This window comes from Styela clava, chromosome 3 (assembly GCF_964204865.1).
Source record: "Styela clava chromosome 3, kaStyClav1.hap1.2, whole genome shotgun sequence".
Taxonomy (NCBI): Eukaryota; Metazoa; Chordata; class Ascidiacea; order Stolidobranchia; family Styelidae; genus Styela; species Styela clava.
In genome coordinates this window covers 2,854,102-2,876,401 of record NC_135252.1, presented here as the reverse complement: position 1 = coordinate 2,876,401, position 22,300 = coordinate 2,854,102, and the positions used below count along the sequence as shown (strand labels likewise).

The 22,300-nt window shown below is 34.3% G+C and overlaps 1 protein-coding gene across 1 annotated transcript in view; it reads right to left on the bottom strand.

Annotated features, from left to right (window-relative positions):
* The window catches only part of LOC120341852 (SCO-spondin-like), a 55,368-nt gene that overhangs the window by 7,578 nt on the left and 25,490 nt on the right, over window positions 1–22,300 (bottom strand). Inside the window, exons 26-63 of the mRNA XM_039410411.2 lie at window positions 22,040–22,181; window positions 21,422–21,624; window positions 21,124–21,338; window positions 20,576–20,765; window positions 19,919–20,117; window positions 19,340–19,573; window positions 18,867–18,994; window positions 18,584–18,717; window positions 17,894–18,119; window positions 17,186–17,288; window positions 16,836–16,976; window positions 16,215–16,406; window positions 15,521–15,756; window positions 15,121–15,371; window positions 14,760–14,948; window positions 14,185–14,338; window positions 13,886–14,013; window positions 12,988–13,215; window positions 10,166–10,365; window positions 9,754–9,937; window positions 9,403–9,558; window positions 8,767–9,005; window positions 8,215–8,483; window positions 7,146–7,396; window positions 6,767–6,973; window positions 6,459–6,552; window positions 6,206–6,308; window positions 5,872–6,055; window positions 5,340–5,537; window positions 4,822–5,046; window positions 4,273–4,454; window positions 3,754–3,920; window positions 3,503–3,640; window positions 2,970–3,103; window positions 2,498–2,818; window positions 2,000–2,169; window positions 1,431–1,571; window positions 560–694 (exon numbers count right to left, since the gene is read on the bottom strand). Of these exons, the coding sequence (XP_039266345.2) occupies window positions 560–694; window positions 1,431–1,571; window positions 2,000–2,169; window positions 2,498–2,818; window positions 2,970–3,103; window positions 3,503–3,640; window positions 3,754–3,920; window positions 4,273–4,454; window positions 4,822–5,046; window positions 5,340–5,537; window positions 5,872–6,055; window positions 6,206–6,308; window positions 6,459–6,552; window positions 6,767–6,973; window positions 7,146–7,396; window positions 8,215–8,483; window positions 8,767–9,005; window positions 9,403–9,558; window positions 9,754–9,937; window positions 10,166–10,365; window positions 12,988–13,215; window positions 13,886–14,013; window positions 14,185–14,338; window positions 14,760–14,948; window positions 15,121–15,371; window positions 15,521–15,756; window positions 16,215–16,406; window positions 16,836–16,976; window positions 17,186–17,288; window positions 17,894–18,119; window positions 18,584–18,717; window positions 18,867–18,994; window positions 19,340–19,573; window positions 19,919–20,117; window positions 20,576–20,765; window positions 21,124–21,338; window positions 21,422–21,624; window positions 22,040–22,181 (6,991 nt within the window). The remainder of the gene's footprint in view (window positions 1–559; window positions 695–1,430; window positions 1,572–1,999; window positions 2,170–2,497; window positions 2,819–2,969; window positions 3,104–3,502; window positions 3,641–3,753; window positions 3,921–4,272; window positions 4,455–4,821; window positions 5,047–5,339; window positions 5,538–5,871; window positions 6,056–6,205; window positions 6,309–6,458; window positions 6,553–6,766; window positions 6,974–7,145; window positions 7,397–8,214; window positions 8,484–8,766; window positions 9,006–9,402; window positions 9,559–9,753; window positions 9,938–10,165; window positions 10,366–12,987; window positions 13,216–13,885; window positions 14,014–14,184; window positions 14,339–14,759; window positions 14,949–15,120; window positions 15,372–15,520; window positions 15,757–16,214; window positions 16,407–16,835; window positions 16,977–17,185; window positions 17,289–17,893; window positions 18,120–18,583; window positions 18,718–18,866; window positions 18,995–19,339; window positions 19,574–19,918; window positions 20,118–20,575; window positions 20,766–21,123; window positions 21,339–21,421; window positions 21,625–22,039; window positions 22,182–22,300) is intronic.

Genomic DNA, 22,300 nt, shown 5'->3' with positions numbered 1-22,300 from the left:
TGGTCATTGGAATTGTATGAAATTCTACGATATCATCTGTCCCTTATATATTAATTGTAAATCATTTTATTATTCATTGCACAAAAGTGATTCACAGGAGCATATTTGACTGGTTGGTATTGCTCCCAAGTATGTTAGGTTTGCAGGTTGAAAGATCAGGTTGGAAATAGCCTAAAAATCTCATGTCGAATCTCTCACAGACATTGCAATAAAGTTTGCTGAGTAACGACAAACTAAACATATCTTGTTTCTTCAACAATATCAATGATATATCAGTGGTTGCTTGTCTACATCCTTGTTCAGAATAAAGTTTCTACATCTCATAAAAATAAACAATAAACAAAATAAGTAATCAAATTACAATGGTTCATCTTGTTTTTAACTTAAACTTTCTTATCAAATTGCATAATACAGAATATCAATCTTATTGGATGTATAAATTTATCATTGAAGTAGAAATCATATTGACAGTGTACAGCCTATACTCATTCTTACTTTTCTTGCAAATAAAAAATAACATGAAATAAATTAATGTGTGAAAATATATTACACTTATTACCTTTTTGATCGCATTGTATATAACCATTTTCTCTGCAGGAACAATTCCTACAATCAATCAAATTAGTTCTATTAATTCCAATGCTGTGTTGTTTCCAATTTTCAATGAAATTTTGTGAAGACATGTTTTTGTATTCTGAAAAATGAGAAACAAAACTTATTGGGGAAATTCAAAAAGTAATCTGTTTTCTTAAACAATGTTCTCTGTAAATAATGTTCTTTTTGAATGAATAGCGCACATTACCATCATATACAGTCACTCATTACTATGGTTATTCGGCACTCCAGAAGTACGTGTACCAATATGGAGTTAACTAATTTTGTTCACCTACTTTACATCAAGTTGTGTAAAGGGAAAGCCTATGGGTAGGGGGTATATTCACTTGACTAACACGAACAGTCCCCGAATTCATAATAGAATTTAATAAGGAAAATCGGGATGAGATTATGGCCCAAACCTAACCTAACATATACTACGAGAGTACCGATTATTCAACTCTAGTTGTAGATCAGTCTGCATTTACAGGTCAGCTCAGAAGTTTAGAACTGAAAAAGAACTTTGTCTCATTTGTTCAAATCAACAATTTTTTGATTCAGGCTGACTTTACACCTTATGTGTGCATGTTGTTTTGGTTTTATTATACAAATATGTCAATCTCATTTCTACTTTATAATTATCTAAGAAATATGAAACGTTTCATTTATTCGTTCTATTGCAGTCACCTCATTTGATGTAAAAGCAAACCTCTAACTTTATGATACAATAATCTTAATAATACAATGTTTATATCTTGCACTGTTCTAAAAATAACAATCAAAGGTCAATATAATTTTTACTAGTAAATTGTATTGTATACAAAAAATAATCCCACCTTTCAGATCCCTGGAATAGCATGGGCAGTGCATTTGTGAAACACATAAACTTCCAGTAGTATTAGCTGGGTCAAGTAGTAAGCCATGTGGACAAGCACATTGAGGAACGCAATCATTCCAACGTCGTTTTCTAGATCGATCTGAATTTATAAAGTATTCAATTTAATCTCCAAATACTATTATTGTATATTATATCAGAACAGTTATAATAACATCAGATGGGATAGACTCAAAGCATGAAGTATCTAGTCATGCTGAGGTGTTGGTATCGGCTATATTGGATATTTTGTCGATATCAGTAATTGTGTATACTTCTGATACATGACATCTGTTCTTCTAGTTGAAACATTGATCACTGTAAATACTGTTCGAGCCAAATATTTTAACCTGTCCATCATGCACACACAAGAATATTGTACATACATCGATGTTAATTACATATCATTAACATATCAGTATTTAAATACCGGCAATTAGAAATGATGGTATAATGGTATCTGTATTTGTGCCTTTTCATTGGTATAAGATCGGTATTGGTATATGCAAAATAAGCATGCACCTTGCATACCGTTAATTATGTCCATCTCATCTTCTTCCATATTACATTCTGCGATGTTTTTATTTAAACCAAGACAGGTATCAGGGCATTGCTTCTGTATGTCAGGTTGATCACCAGAACCACATGGAGATAATATGAGTCCAGGTGGACATTGGAATCCACATTCAAGCGGATCAAATCTGAAAAATAAATTCAATTCAAAATAAAGCCATATCATTTGCTGTAACGAGATTATTATTCTCCTGTTCATTTTAATATTGGGAATTGTTTTATATACAGGTAATGTCATAACATGACAAAAATATTAATTGACAGAATAGCAACGAATGGAAATACAATAAATAAAACTCATGAAGTGGATGGATTTTACTATAGATAAATAGACAACACAGGTTACCATCAGTGGGTTGGTACAACATGACCAAAAAACTTAGCAAGAGATTTCAGAATTGTACTTTTAAGGTACAATCAATATCCACAGAACATCTACTTGAAATACTCAGGTACCTGCATGGTTTAAACTGAAGCCATGGTCCTTCACAGTTTGACTCACAGGTCCTATTCCGAGAACTGAACAGAGATTGACATGTGCATGGAGTCCATTCACCCCAATCTGTCCATCCTAAACGTTTGACAGAATCTGGGCAGTGTGGGTAGATGTGACAGTTCTCATGCCCGATTTCTGTGGTTCCATCTAATGATAGTTTGAAATTTTCTCGATTCGGTGTTTGTTTCAAAACCTTGCATCGCAAGTTTGGATCTTCATTATTTGATGGAGCAGGGCATTCACACGACCGCATCCGTGTTCGATTCTGTGCCCCACAAGATCTAAAAACATAATTTTGTTTGTAAATTACAGAATATTCAAATTTATACAAATTCTGAACATCTCCTAAAACCTACTTTTACAAATTATAATGGAACAGAATATTGTCATTTTTCTAGATAGAAGTATATCTGTATATATATATATATATACCTGGTACAGGATGTCCAACGAGACCATGGGCACCATGATCCACTTATTATGCAATCAAATGTTTCTTCATCACATTCGATGATTCCACCAGTACATTTGCATTTTTGCTTGCAAATCAAACCTTTTACAAATTCCTTGAATAAAATAATAAAATATTGAAAAAAAAATGTAAATTAAAGTAAGCATGTTTTATTGAAAGTTATAAAGTACAAAAAACTTACATGTTATATTTCTTTGCTCAAAATAACCCAGACATATTTTGTTATATACCATACATGTAGTGGATAAAATTGTTAGGTCATTGTGGTCTATTTCAATTGATTTTACAACAGAATTAAAAATTGCTATCGGTTAACAATATATAAAACAACAAACTTGTGCTGAAATGCCATCGCTGATTCACTATAGGGTATACTACCATGTAGCGGGTATAATCTTGGATACATATAAGATACACATATATCACTTTTCAAGTATTTGTCATTATGTAAAAATATATAATCTAATTTTAAATAAATCAAAAAAATCATTACCTCGCCTGGTTTGTACTTTTTCCCACTACCCAGATCATAACATTGACATTGATCCTTAGAAATACATTCTGTTTGGTTGCTGTTAATCACAAAACCAGGTGGACAATAACATCCAGGTACACAGGTTTGTTTACAAAACTGAAAAACAATCGAACAAATAACAGAATACAGTTGGAAAAGTTTCAACAGAGGTTTTACAAATAAAATGTTTGGTTTGTGCGAATAAATTGTAATAATTCAACATGCTTCACCTGCAAGTCAGAACATGTTCTCGGACATACGGGTCCACATGCACTATATTTTGAACCTCTTATGAATTTGTTGCATTGATCAGGTTGTATTTGTTCATAGGAAGTATTACAGGCTGGAAGATGATTGCATTCTGCTATGTCTGTAGCACTACCAGCACAATATTCACCTAAAATATAGGATATAGTAATATTCCAGCATAAATATTGACAAACAAATGTTATGATATTGAAAAAAAATGTATGATTTGATATTTATGTGCATTCAATCGCGTTTCTTGTCACAGTTGTAAATTACCTGTGTGAAGAAGTCTGACCTCGGTCAAACGAAACGTTACAGAAATATATTTGTATAAGTGTGCAGCAAGACTCTTGAATAAAATAGATTAGTATTTATTGATAACTTTCTGCTTTCAAGATATATATGCATATATTTGCTTAAATGCAACTTTGTTCAATGACTTTTTATTTACTCCTAGGATTCTTCCTCTGGTAATTTTACAAGTTCGTGTATTAATATACCCTCTCCCATTGGTAATGGATCATCACATTTCCTGACTCTAGATCGGAAGGGAGTGCATGTATTACTGATACATGTACTTGAACATTGACTCCATGTTTGCCATTCTCCCCAAGATCCATCTCTTGAACATGGTGGAAGTGGGATGTCACATTTCTTTGTTTCCACCTCTTTCTCTTGACATCTAATGTATTGTATACATGAGTACAATTAGTTTTTTTACAGCAAGTGTAACTGTTTCAGCCAGAGTAATTTATTTGTCATTCTGCATTACCAATGCAACTTCTAGGGTAGGATAGATTTTTCATATTTATCACAAGGAGAGGAAAGCTGCTATTAAGGCTTAATCATATAATATATCATGGCCGTACCAGTTATTTGTTTCAGATGCCTTGAATCGATGGTGGAAGAGGTCACAACCGACTAGCAGTTACGTAAAACAAACTGCAATGGTAAGGAGTCCAGCAATCCTATCGCACATATTTATCCCCCACATGATTTAAACTGCAAATTCTGTGGATCCCAGGAGCAAGAATCGATAAAGCCATTACCTATTATTTAACATTGTACTGCATTTTCTATATCTATTCATCCATCCGCCATTCCCACAAGAAACACTGCATCCACCCCATTTTGTCCATTTTCTTTGGTTTGTTCTTGTTGTATTTTCTTCGTGTATATTGCAAGTGCCTATTTTACAATCTTCTATGTCCACTTCGACATCATTACATCCTTTCTTGAAGAAAACCAAGAGGGACGGATGAGCCAGTTTTGACCTAATTACAAAAATGATTATTTATTCAAAAGAAGTTGTTCCTTCAAACACTTGAATCATGGAAGGTCCAAAGGTTTGTAGGATTGAAATGTAAAACAAGCAACAAGTGCTTCTGTACAATAGAAATAACCAAAATCTGAGAAAGCAAATATGAAATGATTATAAATGTTCCTGGATGTTTCCAATCATTTCTATAATTAAGAGCAAAACTAGCAATAATTTGAAATGAGTGACATGGCATCTGTTCACAATAATAACAATTCGTGAAAGTATATTAGCCCATAATTTGCAGACCTGATTCTTCTCCTCTGTCCGAGGTCACAGCTTTGTGAACAAGCAGTCCACTGAGACCATGGTCCAGTCACCAATGTAGCATCATCGCATGCCTGTTCCTCCCCACTGCAGATCCCATCCCTACGACTTTTACAAGCAACTGTACCATTTGAACACATGCAAGATAAACAGTTGCCAACAGGGAAAGATTGATTGAATCTGAAAAATAAAACAATCGTAATGCCCTTGGGTTTTAACATTGTCTCTAACAATTTTTTGCACATTCCAGAAAAATACAGAAGTGTACAATAGTTCTCATGCTTTCAATTTATTTGAAAAAATAAATATAAAACTGACGCGGAAACCAGTAGTCAATAAATCAAAATATTTTGTCATATCTGAAATGTCCACTTCGTCATGTAGGCTATTTTAGGATATGTTCGCCTTTTGTTTATCTACACTTTATTCATATAAGTCTTGTGTATTTTGCAGTATAGAAGTACGAAGTAAATGATTTCTCGAATGCTAAAATAATAAAAATAAAGATAGCTACCGTCTAATTTGTCCCATAAAAAAGCAGTTGCATTTGTGCAAGGGAACACAGATTCCATCCTGCCATAGCAATCCTGTGTTACATTGGCAAGATTTTACCACCTCACCAACACAATTTGTTTTGTTGATATTGCCACATTGGTTCAATGAGTATAATTCAGAACTTAAGTCAAAACAGGTGGATGCTGAATCAAAAACAAGGCACAAGAGTTAAAAGTGGCAATTGAGAATGGGGCTTACAGCCCATCCAATGTATTGTAACATTCAGATATGTTCAGCACGAAACTCGATTTTCACATTCATGCGAGTAAAAAGTATACAATCTATAAGACAACCTTCAGAACATGTACTGTGATCTGTATCTGAGCATGTTTCTTTATACGATGAACCAGTTGGACATTTACTTTCTTTGCAGGGCGCCAATGCACAAGCTTGAATCTAGAAACAAGAGGCACAACCGCAAGGGCATTTTAAGCATTTTTGATATATCTACATACGTTTGTAGAATATATTCAATAAAGTATACTTGATCAAAGATTGTTATGCGATAATTTTTACAATGTCAAAGTATCATAATGTTTCTCTCACTTGTGTGGCAGGTCCATAATAATATTCAATATCTTGTTCTTGATTATTTTGCAAAACAGTCCTTTTACGAGTTTGCATCCCACCATTACACGATCTATAAAGTTAATAATTTAATCAGATGGGTATCTTAATGATATATCAGTACAGTTAAATATGTATTGTAATTAAAAACGCGTTAAGATAAATTTTGCTCTCAGTTGCATCCAATATACACTTATTTCATCTAGTATTTGTAACAATATTACACTTTCAAGCAGAAAACTTAAGTTTATAAACTATGTTTCTAATATATACCTAATGTAATGTACCTGTCACAAGGAGACCAATTTTGCCATTCTCCCCAATTTATTTTCAAACTGCAAATCGATTTCCCACATTTTTCTGCCTGAATGGCAGATCCGTTACATTGAGGCCTATTATTTGATTCTTTGTAAAAATAGCTTTCATATCCAAGGCATTGTCTTTTACGAGTCCGAACTCCAAATACTGGTTGAAATGAATGTCCAACCACAGATCTAAAATGAAAATGAAACGTTATTTGTGCTCCTGAATCAGTTTATTGTAGCTTGTCTAATATCAAATAAACACTAAAATTGATGATATAGAGTATAATTTTTAACTGAATACTTGAGAAACTTGAACCAAATGAAAAAAGTGAAGGATGAAAGAATATAGGCTACACAGTACCTTGTAATACATGATTTCGAACATTTGGACCATTCCGACCATGGAGTCCATTCATAAGCTTGTTTCTCAATATTTTCACATTCACCATCATTTTTCCTTAGTTCACAATGCAGTCTGCCATTTGCACAAGAGCAATTATGACATTCAATAACAATCCATGATCCATTCTCTATTGTCGTTATGTTGGTGTTGTTTCGGTAATAATCAGGTAGCGTACAATCACAGGATGTTTTTGGAACACATTGATTGTTCTGAGATATTTTGTGATTAAGAAAAAGAAGCTGATCAAGCCAAGAGCATAAAAAGGCATAAAAATCTGTACATAAAAAACATCAGTACTAAATAAATCAATTGTAGACATAAAGGAGATATTAACATTCAGGAGGGGATAGGTTTTACATATTTAACACGGGGGTAGGAAAGCTGTAAAGACAGCTTAATCATATGACGAAGCACAGCCACTGGTCCGGTATGGATATGGAATTAGTTAGCAAGTTATTTGTTTTCGAACGCATGGACTTGATGGTGGAGGACGCCGTAACCAACCAATGGTTACGTAAACCACCCTACATAGTGAGCAATCCTCTCGCACATAACCATCCCACATGGGATTCAAACCTGCGAACCCACGCAGAGTAATCACAGGTGCGGTGGCGAGAGTATTCCTAATGCTTAACACAATGCACTACACTGCCAAGCCTTCAATATATGCATGTTACCGGGACATTGCAGACACTCTAATAACTAAATGCAAACTGACACTATCAGAATATTTAAATAAATTATTGCAGCTGTAGAATACAACAACCTTTCGAATTGGTTAACTTCTAATGATTACTCTCAGCAGTAATGATAGAAACAAGAAAAAATTAGAACTATACAAGTCAACATGGGAAGTTAATAGCATAAAATGAATTTTGAATGGGTTCTTTTTAAGATGCTGTTGAATTTAACAATGAGGCTATCATAGTTTTATGAAGATTTGGGTCAAGTTAACCAAGTAAAAAATATCAGGATATGGATTACGCTGAAAAAACTTTGGGAAAAAGTTATGCTTCTTTCAATATACCTGAAGAAACAGTCCATCAGGGCATAAGCATGACCAAATACATTCACCATCTACTAAACATTCTGTTTTGTCTCCTTGTGAAGCCAAATTTGCACAAGTTTTCGGACATTGTTGACATTCCCAAACTGCATCTTTAGGGCAAGGATGCATTGGCATTCTCTTGGAGGATTCACATTTAGATGAGTTTGAAGTTCCATTTGATGTGCAAACTCTTTTTTCCTCCTGTCCCAAACTTCCACAATAAGCTACTGATGTCTTTTTATTTTCGACTAAATAAAAATTTAGTTACTGGTAAATGAAAAACATAAAATGATTTCAAACAAATACAAAAAAAAAAACGCGTGTTTATGTAACTTGAGACAGGTATGTCTGAAAAACATGATATAGACATTTAGCATTTAATGCAAATGCTGCTTCTTAATATTGGATATAAAAAAAATTTCTAGGATCTTTGGGATAATTAGAAAAACCCATATTATATCTAAGTTTTGTATATAACAGGATATTTAGTTCAGCATTCCATTCTAAAAAAATTTCCAATATACAATATACCTGTGCAATCTCGAGTTCTTGTTTGGGATCCAAGTTCACATTCTATTGCTGAACAATGGGTCCATGAGTTCCAAGCTGACCATACTGGACTACAAGGTCTCATGGCTGTCATTCGATCAGTTCTAAAACATCTTCTCAATTCAGTTGTTTTTCCAATGCATGGTTTGGCACCTTTACCAGAAGGTGGTGGGCTAGTGGGTGAACGAAATCGATATACTCTGCCTGATGTACCACAGGTCCTGATAAGTATAAATACAAGTTTAGGCATGGATTTTTATCATATTAAAAACATTTAAACTAATCATCCTGATCCAGTTCATGAGTATATATTATAAAGTATTGTATTTGATAAAAATAAATTAAAAGATACAAATGTATTATTTCTATTTATCTCGCATGGATATTTAATAAAAACAGATTCAACCAACAGGCGCTTCAAGCATCAAGTCTAAAATTAAATTGGCCATAGGTCTAATCGTCAAAATAGAAGAAAAAATAGGTACAATATCAGTGATGATGAAATAGCATCATAACTAATTATCACTTTCTTCTCTCCAATAACTGATTACCAAGATTTCTAAATGTGCAGATTACATTTTTTTCAAAGTAATAATTTGATATAACATGGTAACTCACTTATCACAGCTTGTCCATAACGACCAATCCGACCATCCACAATTAACAACACAATCTTGATTAGAACAAACTGCAACACCATTTTCACATTTACAAGGACATCCATTTACATGAAATTCATCCCATGGATTGTATTCAATTCCATTGTAAGAGCATCTAAATACCAAATTGCAAATTCAAGTACAAATTGAATGAACATCTACATCCGAAAGTAAGGTAATAAGTATGCTCATGATAACTATTATAATGAGAATCTGTTGAAGAACATGTGTATGAATACAAAAGATATTCAAAACATTATATATGGTTTACTAGTCAACTAGTTACACCGTGTTCATAATAAAACCTTACCTGCACTGAGAAGCTGACACACAAACTCCATCTTGCAGGAATTGGTTATTAGGACAATAACATCCTTCAGTGCAATTAGTTGAGCATTTAACATTATTGCTTCTATCAGAACATGTCTGTTCACAAGTATTTATTTCCTTACACGCAGGCTCCTTTACAAATACTTGACCACCAGTGCAAATTCCTGAGAAAAGAGATTAAAAATTTAATTGATTATCATATAGTCTTCTTACTAGTTTGAACAAGACAGCTAAGTCACAACAGATGACTAAATGAGACAATTTTATGTGAAAAATGTAGACCAATACAATTCAATAATTTCAATACCAAAATACCAGAGGGACTTTTTACCAAAATAAAAATCGTTCAAACGTATACAAGGTGTTGATTTAATAAATATAAGTCTCACTACCTGGATAACATGGTTTTCTCCCGCACAATAGAGATTCCATGTTTTCTCCATCGCAGTCTATCCCGCCGTTTCCAGGACTGGGATTATCGCAACTTCTAACTCTGAATCTCACGCCACCTCCGCATGTTTTGGAGCAGTCAGTCCATTCTTGCCAATTACTCCAATCACCGTTTATCTTGCACGCAGTAGTGAAGCAAGACCTGTCACAAAAGTGTTTATTTTATTTTGGTTATTTTGGTTTTAATTTGGTGTCCACTTGTATAAATGTCGCTCTTCTGGCAAAGTATCTTATCTATCCTAATCCAGAACATAAAATGAATCGAATCATACGAAGATCCTCGCCTCCAAATATACTCGATTGAGGGTAATGGTGGAGGATCTTCATATGATCTGACCTTGGGGGGAGGAGGAATTCATATGATTCAATGAATTTCCCCACAATTTATTATTACCCTAACTTGGGGCAGTATGAGAAGTGTATAAGTGGGATGGGTGTGGGACAAGTGAGGCAAAGTAGGGCAAGTGTGGGTAACCTCTTGATGTCCACACAACCTGCAAGGCCTATACTGCATGCAGGCATCGGCAACATTTTGTCTATTGCGGGCCAGAGGTAAGGGTTCCAAGTTTTGGCGGGCCGCACATATTTTTATAAAAGTAAAAACCGAACGAATGGCCGGATCTGACCCGTGGGCCATGGGCTGACGACCTCTGGCCTATAGACTTTATATTTAATAGCCTTGAGTTCTCATGTATACTTGCAAACTTGATTTAACCGAACCTGATTATAGAAGTGAAGTTTGGCAGGCCTGGCTGGCTTTGAGAAAAATGCCTCGGAAACCGAATGGTCTTTTTGTATAAATCGATTCATAGACAGTTTGACAGTCGATAGAAAAAAAACTATTGTGCATGGTGGCGGAACGTCAATCACAACTTTATGGTGCGAAAAAGGTTTCGTGTTAGTCAGACAACAATAAGATTATTCCTGGTTCCTGGCAGTTTTGAAACTGATTTTTTGAAGACTCAAGTCGAGACTCAAACTTTAGACGGTTCGCATGTAGCGATCATGATTCTATTAAGTGACAAATGCTAAAATTTTGTATGTCTGTGAACTGTAAGCGGCAAGCCCTGAGCATTTTGGGTATCAGCCCGATCTTTTTTGTTGCGAGTCGCTTGGCAGTAGGGTGTTTCAAATTTTCACCAATCCGAGGTTTAAGGTTTTATTTCGACTGTAATTTTTTATATATATGTGTTATTCTTAATGTTATTTAATTTATCTCATTTCAAGTAAACATTGGTCTTGTCATCCTAATATATTGATATTCACCCCCATAGAGAATTCAATCTAATTAAGAACTTGTATGTATCGGTTTCGACCGCTGAAAGAGTGTTTTAGATAGAACCCTGTCAACAACAATGACTAGCTGTTACATTTATTTAGATCACGTCAGATCGCACACACGTTGATTGTATAATTACTGTTTAATTATTAGTATTGTATTGATATTTATCGTACTAATTTGTTTGTTGACGTTTTTCAGTGAGTAAAATTAATGATGATGCAAAAAGATGTATCAATTGCATCTGGACGCGCAAAGTGCAGATTGAATATTTAGTGATTTCGGCATTTAAATGTCGTATCAAACTCGTTCGATGCTTACGCCTTATGTTAGCCCAGCATACATACAGCTGGAAAATTATTTTACATAGAAGACAATTTGACCCTTAGGGGTCTAAAGCGGAGTTCAGAATGGTAGACTAAACCAGAAGTCGGGTTCGGATAAAAATCTTTTTCTATTCATTTCAGTGGCGGTTGGTCGGATGTATCGTGTCACAAATCTCTTTGGATGCGAACATTGAAGTAAGTCTCTGATTTGTATTTTTCAATATATTTATTATCAGCTATTTATTTCATAAAGATTAGTCATTCGTTTGCTCTTTAGAGTGTCAAATCATTCTATGAAGTTCCTTTCTAAAGTCGATCTATCATAATTATAATTTGTACAGCGGTTTCAATCGCAACGAAAATACGCACTGGAAACATTTCAGGTGTATAGGGTACATTGATACATTTCTGGAATTAAACATTAGCACCGGCTGCTGATGACCCAAACCAAGCTGTTCAGAACATAAAAATTCCTACTCTATGGGACGATATGTTTTCATAGACGAAATCCCCATCCAATGGTACGGATAAGTGTTTGCCAATTTACCTGGACAAAGTCGGCAAGGATTAGGATCAATGTATGGGTGCTCACAGAGTGGAGTGAAATAAAAGTAGATATATATATTTCACTATGTGTGGTAGCCGGGCCACAACGGCGCTGTGAGTCTAATCTGGAACCGCGATTTGTAGCGGCCGTGCACATCGAAACGTATACAATAATTTGCTTCAAAAAATAAGCATTTTTGTGTATGTACAAAGTTAAATTCATTTCACGATGTATTTAATTGGAGTATTTCAATAAACAGTTCATGATACACACTATTTATATATTTGAATCACAATAGGGATTTATGATTGCGCGTTCTCGTGTTCTTAGATATCTGTTCTTCTAGTCTAGTTGAAATAATGTTTCCTGTAAATACTGTTCGCAGACAAATATGTAATCCCGCCCGTACACTGAAGAACATTGTATACAGTGGCGCATCGTGCTCAGCGATAGAAATACGCTCGCTCGCCACCACACCACTGATTTTCCTGCGTAGACTCGCAGGTTCGAATCCCGTGTGGGATAATTATGTGCGAAAGGATTGATGGAATCCTCGCCGCCGGCTTTCCTATCATATATCATCCTAAAAATATTGTATCAAAAATAATTTACTTGGTTTGTTTGAATGGTCCCAAACACTTTAATTTGTCTGCATTTCTATTACTTATTATTCCTCTTTGTCTTGTCTGTTTCCCGACACCACATGATTTGGAGCAAATCGACCATTCAGTCCACAGTTGGTACTCGCAATTGGTGTCATAGGAACCTATCGTTGTTATTCCACAATCTGATTCGTCCGAACCATCAATGCATTGGACAACTCCGTCGCATACATTTGACCTGAAATCGATGTAAAGATGAGTAATGAAAGTGTAGAACTATTAATAAACTGTAAATTGTACAATTTGTCTCCTGTGAAAAATATGGTCAAAATATACTTCGCAAAGCAAAAGACAGCAGACGGGTAACGGACGTTTTCCCGACCATCGACTTCTTTGTTTACTTTCGTAACACTGCCTACTCAGAAAAATATCAACGGTGACGTAAATTTAAAAAAATTTTCTGTTTAGATAATTTTTTCACTCGGACAGATCTGCAGGCATGGTTGTAAACATTGCCCGTTTTGGCAGTATTTTGCTAACTAATTTTCTGTGTTTAAATGGCAAGTAGTTAAATATGAACTTGTTAATCATTTTGAAATCGCCAACTAGCAAAAAATATTCAAGATAAAAATTAAAAATTTTGCTCGGGGCCAAGGATCGGGGAAACATACTATGTCACAGTAATTGCTCAAATCATTCTATTGTCACAACTTAACATGCACTTAGTAGAAAAAGTCGTTAAGGTGATTTTCTAATTGGAATTCATTTGTACCTATGCATCGCTTTCCTAGACGAAAGTTTGGCTAAAATACGTGACCATAATGACAAATTAACCAGTGATTCATCATATATATATATCTATACGAGAAAACATTAAACAAGAATTGATGTTGTAAATGATGTTGTACTTGCTAATACATGTCTTTGATTCCCTGCATTGAAACTTATCGAGTCCACACTTCATTGTTGTATCTGCGTTTGTATCATATATTCTCGTTGTTTCATACGACGAAGAAGTAAAGAAAACGTCCATTACCTAAAAATAGATTTCATTGTTTGACGAACTGAATAGGTTGTGGATTAAAAGTATGTATAGTACTAAGTAGGTAGTAATAAACGTAAATATTTCAACATAAAAACTTTGACATATTTAATTTTAGATACAAGACTAACATTTCAGAAATCGGAATTAATATGTTTATCTTACCTTGGAAGTTTGAGAAAACGATACTGTTGTTGATGGTAGTTCAGTAGCTCTAACTAATCTTAATTGGCAATAACAACAAGAATCGCCATCGTTTTCATCTGGCAAGATTAATGTACCATTATCTGGACAACCGTTAGCAGAATATTTGCAGAAACTGAACAAAAATTCATATTTCAGCAAACTTCACAAACAAAAGTTCAGTCAAGATGAACCATCAATAGTCACTCGGTGCATCCAACTAAAAATTAGCTGAAGACAGCCTGGTCTATCTATGGACTTAATAACTCGATATTATCATTTAATAGCAATACAAAAGATAAACTTAAAATCAAATGTTCAGCGACATCTTTTTTGTGATTGTCCCGCTAATATCATTTAAGAAATAATAATCAATGTGGAAAATAAATGTAGATCAAAATGAATGTTCAGTAACTTATGTAGTGATTAATTGGACAGCATTGAAAAAGGGTCGATTCTCGAATCTTCAAAATGCGACGTGTTTTCTGTATTAGCAATCGTCAAGGAAATATTAAAAAGTGGAATTAGTTCAAATATTTCACTTTAGGAAAACTCACTTTTGGCACTTTACTTCCTTTTCATAATTACAAGAACAGATTTTGCACAGCCCTTCTTTCCATTGTTCACCAACATTTTTTGTTTTATCTGATCCATTTATTTGAAACGTACAAACTTCACATGGTTCAGTAGGACATCTTCTTGATTTTCTTGTTTCTCCAGGACAATGGCGACGCTCTGATCCATACCTGAAATCGACAAAAAATGGACTGATTTGAGAGGTCATGTTAATAAAATGTGCAAATCCTTTTATTCAAAACTGTCAAAGCTCAGCATATATATTTTGTTAGAATAGTATTTACCATAAGTGAGACGTATAGCATTTTGGAAAAGAGAAATGTGATTTTCAGGAAAGTTTACCTTCCTGGTGTAGTCGGAGATCTGAATGACCATTGTACCCCATTAACGCCACATGGTCCAAAGCACGGTCCCCATTCTGACCAATTCGACCATCCACATTCATCTGGAGTAGTTTTGACGATAGAAATGGTTGTCTCTGTTGTTGGAATGCATGCTGGGTTCAGTTCGCAGTCACCGATATAATCCCCGCCTTTACAAGTGCATATCTCACAAGACGTTGTGTATTCCACTTGTTCGCCAGGTTGGAAGACCTAAATCCGATGAATGCGATTATATTACATCATCCTTAGTTCGAGATTTTGAAGTTTTAAAGATTGCTGTACTTCTTCCATAAAATCACAGGAGAATGTATGCCACATATCTACCGTAATTTGTGCAACTGCAATATGAAAAAGTATACCTCATTATTGTAATAGCAAGGGCATTCCGCCACAGGAACGCACTCTGTTGCCGTGTCGTCGGAATATACGTATCCATCCGGACAATAACAACCAGAAATGCATTTTCTTTCAATGTCAAAATTTTGTGAACAATTATGTTCAGTCATGTTGTGAATGTTCAATTGTTGGCATGTTACTGCACAAAGTCTTGATATTTGATCTTCGTCTCCGTCACAGTTGACGTACATTTTTGAGCCTAAATGTTTGAAAATAAATAGCAGTGTAATGTTGAAAATCACGCTTGAATTTTACAGAATTGTTCAATGAATTTCTAATGTAAATATCTCAAAAAATACAAAAAAAACGATTAAAAATTAGTTTAATGACCTTTTATATGAACTATCTAATAATTCTTCAAGCATATTCAGAAAAAAAAATGGTATCATTATTTTAAATAGATATTTCATTTTTGATCTTTAACTGACCAAAACTCTTGCTTAAGTCACATATTTACTCTAAGGAAAAAAATTGATTTTCAGCATTCATTCTCTGATTGCATAAAATGTAATCTCAGTTAATTTGTTATGTGGAAAACTTTTCATCTTCTGAAATAAATATTAGGTTTTGTTTAAAAGAAAAACTTTGCAACAATACTGGTTTACAATAAAATAAGTAATTGGAATAAGAATAAGGAAGAAAAGTTAAGATACCAACCGCCACAGTTATCTCCGAAGCATTTTTCCTCGTTGCAAGATCTTACTTGAGAATTTTCGAAAGATGTTATTGAATAGTTAATACAGTTTGTATGACTGCTATTACATTCTCTCATTCTCACACTGACTCCCCCTCCGCACGTTGAGCTACATTCAGACCATGTTGACCACGGAAGCAAATTCGACTGATTATCTAAAACAAATATAATATTGCTTACAGCTCCGATTTACAAGATTCTGATAATTCTTTGTTGGCCTAATTACGTAGACGTATCTGGAGCTCTTGTCGGTCAAGTATATATCCTATCGCCCTTCTCTTGCTATAATGTTACAATTCAGATTGCCGATAGTAGCAGTGGATATCTGTTCGGAGTCTTTTTTATTTTTTCAGTAAAATTTGTTTACCGTAAATTGTCAATAAAACTATCCTATTTCTGCGATCTTACGGATGCAGACAAAAATGACATTTTATGTCAAGGAATGTAATTTCAGTTTTATCCTTATAATATCAATTTGTTGAAAAATGTATTAGAAATATTCTACAAATATTATTGTACTTTATTATCTTTATTCAGCTTGAGTCAAACTAAGAATAAGTAACCTTTTTCTATTTTTATCAAACCTTCGCATGGTCGGACATAACAAGGTCTTGTATCATTTACTTTTCCTTTGCAGTCTTTTCGTAACGGATCTTCGGTATTTGTTATCTTGCAACTTCTGTTTCTTGTTTGTAAACCAGATCCACATGTTTTACTACAAAAGCCTTAGAAAATAAAAATTGCTAGTATCAAGTCTATTACTACAAAATAATGCTGCGGCTTAAGCATAATAACAATCTCCTCTTTTAACATGTGACTTACAATATTCCGTTTTTTCTTGCCACCATACGCAAAATAAGTTTATTTCTCACATCTTATTATCTAGTCATTTGAGGGCCGATGTATTCGTTTAGGTTACCAATTAATTACTTACCCCATGCTTGCCATTCTGACCACGCAGGACATCCAAATTCGTCTGAATATTGTGTTGTATCTGATGTGTTTGTATTGTAGCAGTCATTTACTCCGTCGCATACCTATATGGAAGCATTAATTTAAGTATAATAATACAAATATACTTCTAGCACCTGATAAATGGATGCTGTATTAATTTGAAAATATCTTGCGTGGACTTTTCTTCCATCTGAATCCTCTCGGGAAATGACCGAATAGATAAACAAAAAAAATGTGTGAAATGAAAAAAAAACTGAATGCGTGAATATCTTTCATTTTCAATTGTTCGTGATCTTGATTATTTATTAAAAAAAGCAATATGCACTTTTCCATATCACTAATGCCAATAATTCTACAAATCATTCTACAAATGCAAGTTCTATCGATCCCGTATATCGCCCTTGATCTCACAGGCCTATTGATCACAAACCAAAATTACTCTAACTAGGGTGCGTTATAACGTCATCACATTGTTTAAACTTTAACGATTCAAACAAAAAACATAACGTTCATGATACAGAACTAAAAAAACACTTATTCATCTTCAGTTGGAGAGTGTCACAGGATAAAAAAGTCTCATAAAAAATTCTGTATAATATTCATAAAAAAGCACTAAGTCAACCATGGTTGTGCAAAGTAACACCATAATTATACTCTTACTTTATAAAAACCGACTCATATAACTCACCCTATTAAATTCTAAACAAAATCCATTTGGGCATGTAAACTCAGGGCAAACATAACTTTCCATTGATGTAGTGGTCGGGTTAAGTACCGGAGTCGTCAAAGTTTTAATTGGAATTTGTGTTGATGAAACTGGACATCCTAGCTCATCTTCTCCATTAGAACAATGAAATACTCCATCGCAAACCATATTTCCGCTAATACAAGGGCCGTCGTCACATTGAAATCCACTAAAAGCAAATTTATTGAGTGCAATTTACAATTCTTGTTATTGGGTTCCAGTTATCATATTTTCCTTTAGATAAAAGTTTAACAAAACTGCAAGCCTAAAATTGTGAATGTTTAAAATGTAGAAATTGAGTGATATATATAACATTATGTCATTAGTTAATAAAATTTCGCATCAGATCAAATATTGTGACTTAATTTTGTACTATGATGATTTGTTGCACTCCAACCCAGAATTAATTATTACGATTTCGACAACAAAAGGATCAATATAAATCAGGATAGTGTGTGACCCATTTTAAAAAAATAGCAATGGAAATATTAACAAAAATCAAGATTGTCATCAATTCGTTAAAAAAAAAACAGTGACATCAACATTTTTGAATTATTAAATAATTGTGCATATTCACCAAAAAAAAACTCGCACCAACTCGAAGCTACATTATTAGAATACCCCGAAGCATACCTTGTACAGAGATTGATATTGACTTGTTCACAAGCTTGCTGACTTTCATCTGACAGGTCGATACAATGAACTTGTTGATCACATACAAGATGAAAAGGTAGACATCTAACTCCTTTGTCGCAGTCAAACATATTCTGGAAAAATGTGGTTGAAGTGTTAGACTCAACTATTATGACATCGAAGGCTAAAATTTAAGATTTAAATCCCATACCCACCACCTCTCACCCTAAGTGTAATGTAAAATCAAAAAGATTCCGTTAATAGTATTCCAAGATTCACGCACCTCTGTACATCCTTCCCAGCAGTAAATGGATTCATCTGATTGGTCAGGGCAATGTATCACGTGATCACATACTTCTTTCCATCGCACGCATGTTGATGTATCGTTGCTACAAGAAAACTCAGGACATGCTTCGACAAAAACCATTAAACAAATTGATACAATTATAAATTAATTATGACACTAGCAGAGTATGTTTCAAAAACTTCTAATGTTGATTATTGATAAAACATACAAATATATTTACTAATGTACATATAAATGTATTTCTTTTTGTTTCAACTATATACTTGGAATTATTAAATGTAGAAGCACTTGGTGGGGTATCAACGAAAATTACATGTTAACTCGTGATATGTTTTCTTGTGAATCACCCTCACCACCCACAAAAATGTTTACTTATACTATTTCGAAGAGCTCCCAAGATAAAAATATAATATTGGAAAAATTACGTACAAGGTAGATGATATAATTACCTTCAGTCGATGTAGCAGTTGTTGGTTCTAAATTGCAACCGATTTCGTCTAATCCACTTGGACAATTTACTACGCCATCACATTTCATATGATGAGGCAAACAAGTGCGTAATTCAGGACATAATAAACTACGATCTGGACAAGACAATTGTGTTGTGGATATTTTATATGCGGCTGTGTAAGTTGGTGTAGCTAAAGTAGTTGTGCTGTTGTAGCAGTTGTGTTCATCTTCTCCTGTTTTTTAGATTGTAATATTTTAGCATTATACATAGAGACTAGCAGATAATGCGGAGCTCCAGAAGCATGTGTATAGACGTAACTAATTTTGTTCGCCTACATTACACGAAGTTGTGTAAAGGGATGGAAGCCTATGGGCTATACTCACTTGACCAGCACAGACAGTCCCCGAACTAAAATCGGGAAAATCGGAATAAAATTATGGCCTAACCCCAACCTGGTACACATACCACGGGAGTACCGATAATGTAGCTTCAACCAGAAATGGTTCAACAAATATATTACGAAGTCTTCCAACATAAACTTCGCCCCAGTTCTATACCAACTTATATATTCACTCACCATCTGAACACTCATTGATTCCGTTACAAACATGAGTTCTTGATATGCAATTATTATCAGCACACGTAAAATGATTCAAAGTACAGACACAATCTATCTCATCACTATTATCTGTGCAATCTGGTACCCCATCACATAGTTGATATCGAGATATACATTCCGAATTTGAACATTCAAATTCCGTGATTTGAGAACATGTCTAAACGTTAAAGATTTAAAAGCTATCAATAGTTATGGATAGTACGTACAATCATTTAGCACAGATAGGGTTTATACAGAATTGGAAGTAAACGAATTATTTCAACATTGTAGTTAAAGTTCTATCAAATGCATTGTAAGGGATTATTTCACATCTTTGTTCTGAAGACTGTCTCATGTTCAATATTCACCATCTGATCGAGGCAGCGGGCTTTGATTCTATACATGACTATAGATTGCATTTTGGAAATTTGTCGTCTCTAGTCATTGCTGTCAAGCATTATTTGCATGGTTTCATCAAACAAACCGAGGAAACTGCGTTTCAAATTGTTGTCAAAATTTGATAAAATTTTTCAATATCATCTATTCTTTAATACCAACATGGACTGTGCCATAAAAGAATTATATATATATATTTGCAAAAGTGTGTACTTGATTAACGAACAATTTATTACTCACCTCTGCGCAATTAATTTCATCAGCGAAATCGCCAAATCCACAATTAAATTGTCCATCACACACAAACGATGAATGAATACATTTCCCATTATCGCATAAAAACTCGTGATCTTCGCACATAGATTTATTAAGAAATTGTTCACAATCTATTTCGTCCGAACCATCCAAACAATCGCTTGATCCGTCACACCTGAAAAGGACAAACGAAAAATTGTAGAAAAATTTCAATGATAGTTCTATTATAAATCACACTGTTTTATGTAACAAAGGGATGTTCTCTATCAAGCAAGCACCTAATATAAATAATTCGAAAGAATGAAACCATTCCCGAATGGTTCAATTTATGATAGGAAAGAATTTTAGCGATAGATAGAAAGAACTCTGATCATCATATGTCAGCTCAACGTTTACTCAGCGCTCGCTTAATACACCTTTTTTCATAATATTGTAACCATAGCATACCTATTCAGTCACAGAATGACAAGGCCCACATAAAACCAGAAATTTGAGTTTGTTTCAAACTAATCAATAATAAAATGATAGAATACCTAAATACAAACGCAATGCAAAAACCATCACCACAGCCAAATTCATTACTTTCACATTTCGAAACATTTTTGCTATGTTCACAAAGTTTTTCGTCTGATCCTCGACTGCAGTCAACTTCCATATCACATTTCCATTCTATAGGAATACATCTGTCATCTTCAGCACATTGAAAATGATCACCAGCACATGTCCTAGCTTCGGAACATGGTTTGCCCTATAATAAATGCGAGCAAAAAAAATATTGAGTTGCGAAAGTTAACATGATCATGGTTCTGCTTGCTTCGTTTCATGGTCTACCTCGCATTCCCATTTTCCACCTCTGCAAACGCATTCTTTACAATCGTCATACATTGTAGTGCCTGATGGAAATTCACCTCCGTTCATAGGGCAAGGACAGTCCATTGATGACACACAACTTCCATCATGAAGTACGGTTCCAATGGGACAGAAGCATCCTTCTACACAAGATAATGTTCCGCAGTGTGCTTCTGGCTCGGACCCTAAGTTGTGAGGTAAAAGACTTACCGGTAATCCGGTAAATGTATGAGCTCAAAACTAAGCCGGTAATGACATCAGAATAAAGAGAACAATCAATTTTCATAATCATATAGTAAGAATATACTGTCAATTTGATGGTGGCAAGTATGCTGCAAGAACATTTGCAACATCATGAGTCATATTTTATTAGAATGTTGAGAAACAGAATCTTAGTCAAATGACAAATCATATATAAATAGATTGTTATAGGACTTTTTGGAAAGGCGAACGGCATTTGGTTCCGTGAGCCATACCTTTGTTTGGAAACTATATTTTAGACCTACTTTAATAATATTCAAATGTCGAGTAGTCGAAAAAAAGCGACATTTCAAATTTAAATGCAAACCGGCATATAAAACTATAGTTATATCATATTACCAATTGTTCTGCAAGTTGACTGGCACACTGGACCACAAGCTTTATACTCCATTCCATTATCACATTGCATTGGGCATAATTTCTGAGATCTCCATCGTATATGAACTCCGTGTCTATTGCATTCTTCAGCGAATGCTGCGATCTGAAAAGCATCGGAAACATTAACAAAATAAGAAGTATAAACATGACTTTACGGTAATCTGTTCTACCATACTTATTTAAAAATATCGAAATTTCATATTTTCAATCGTCCGTTTATTC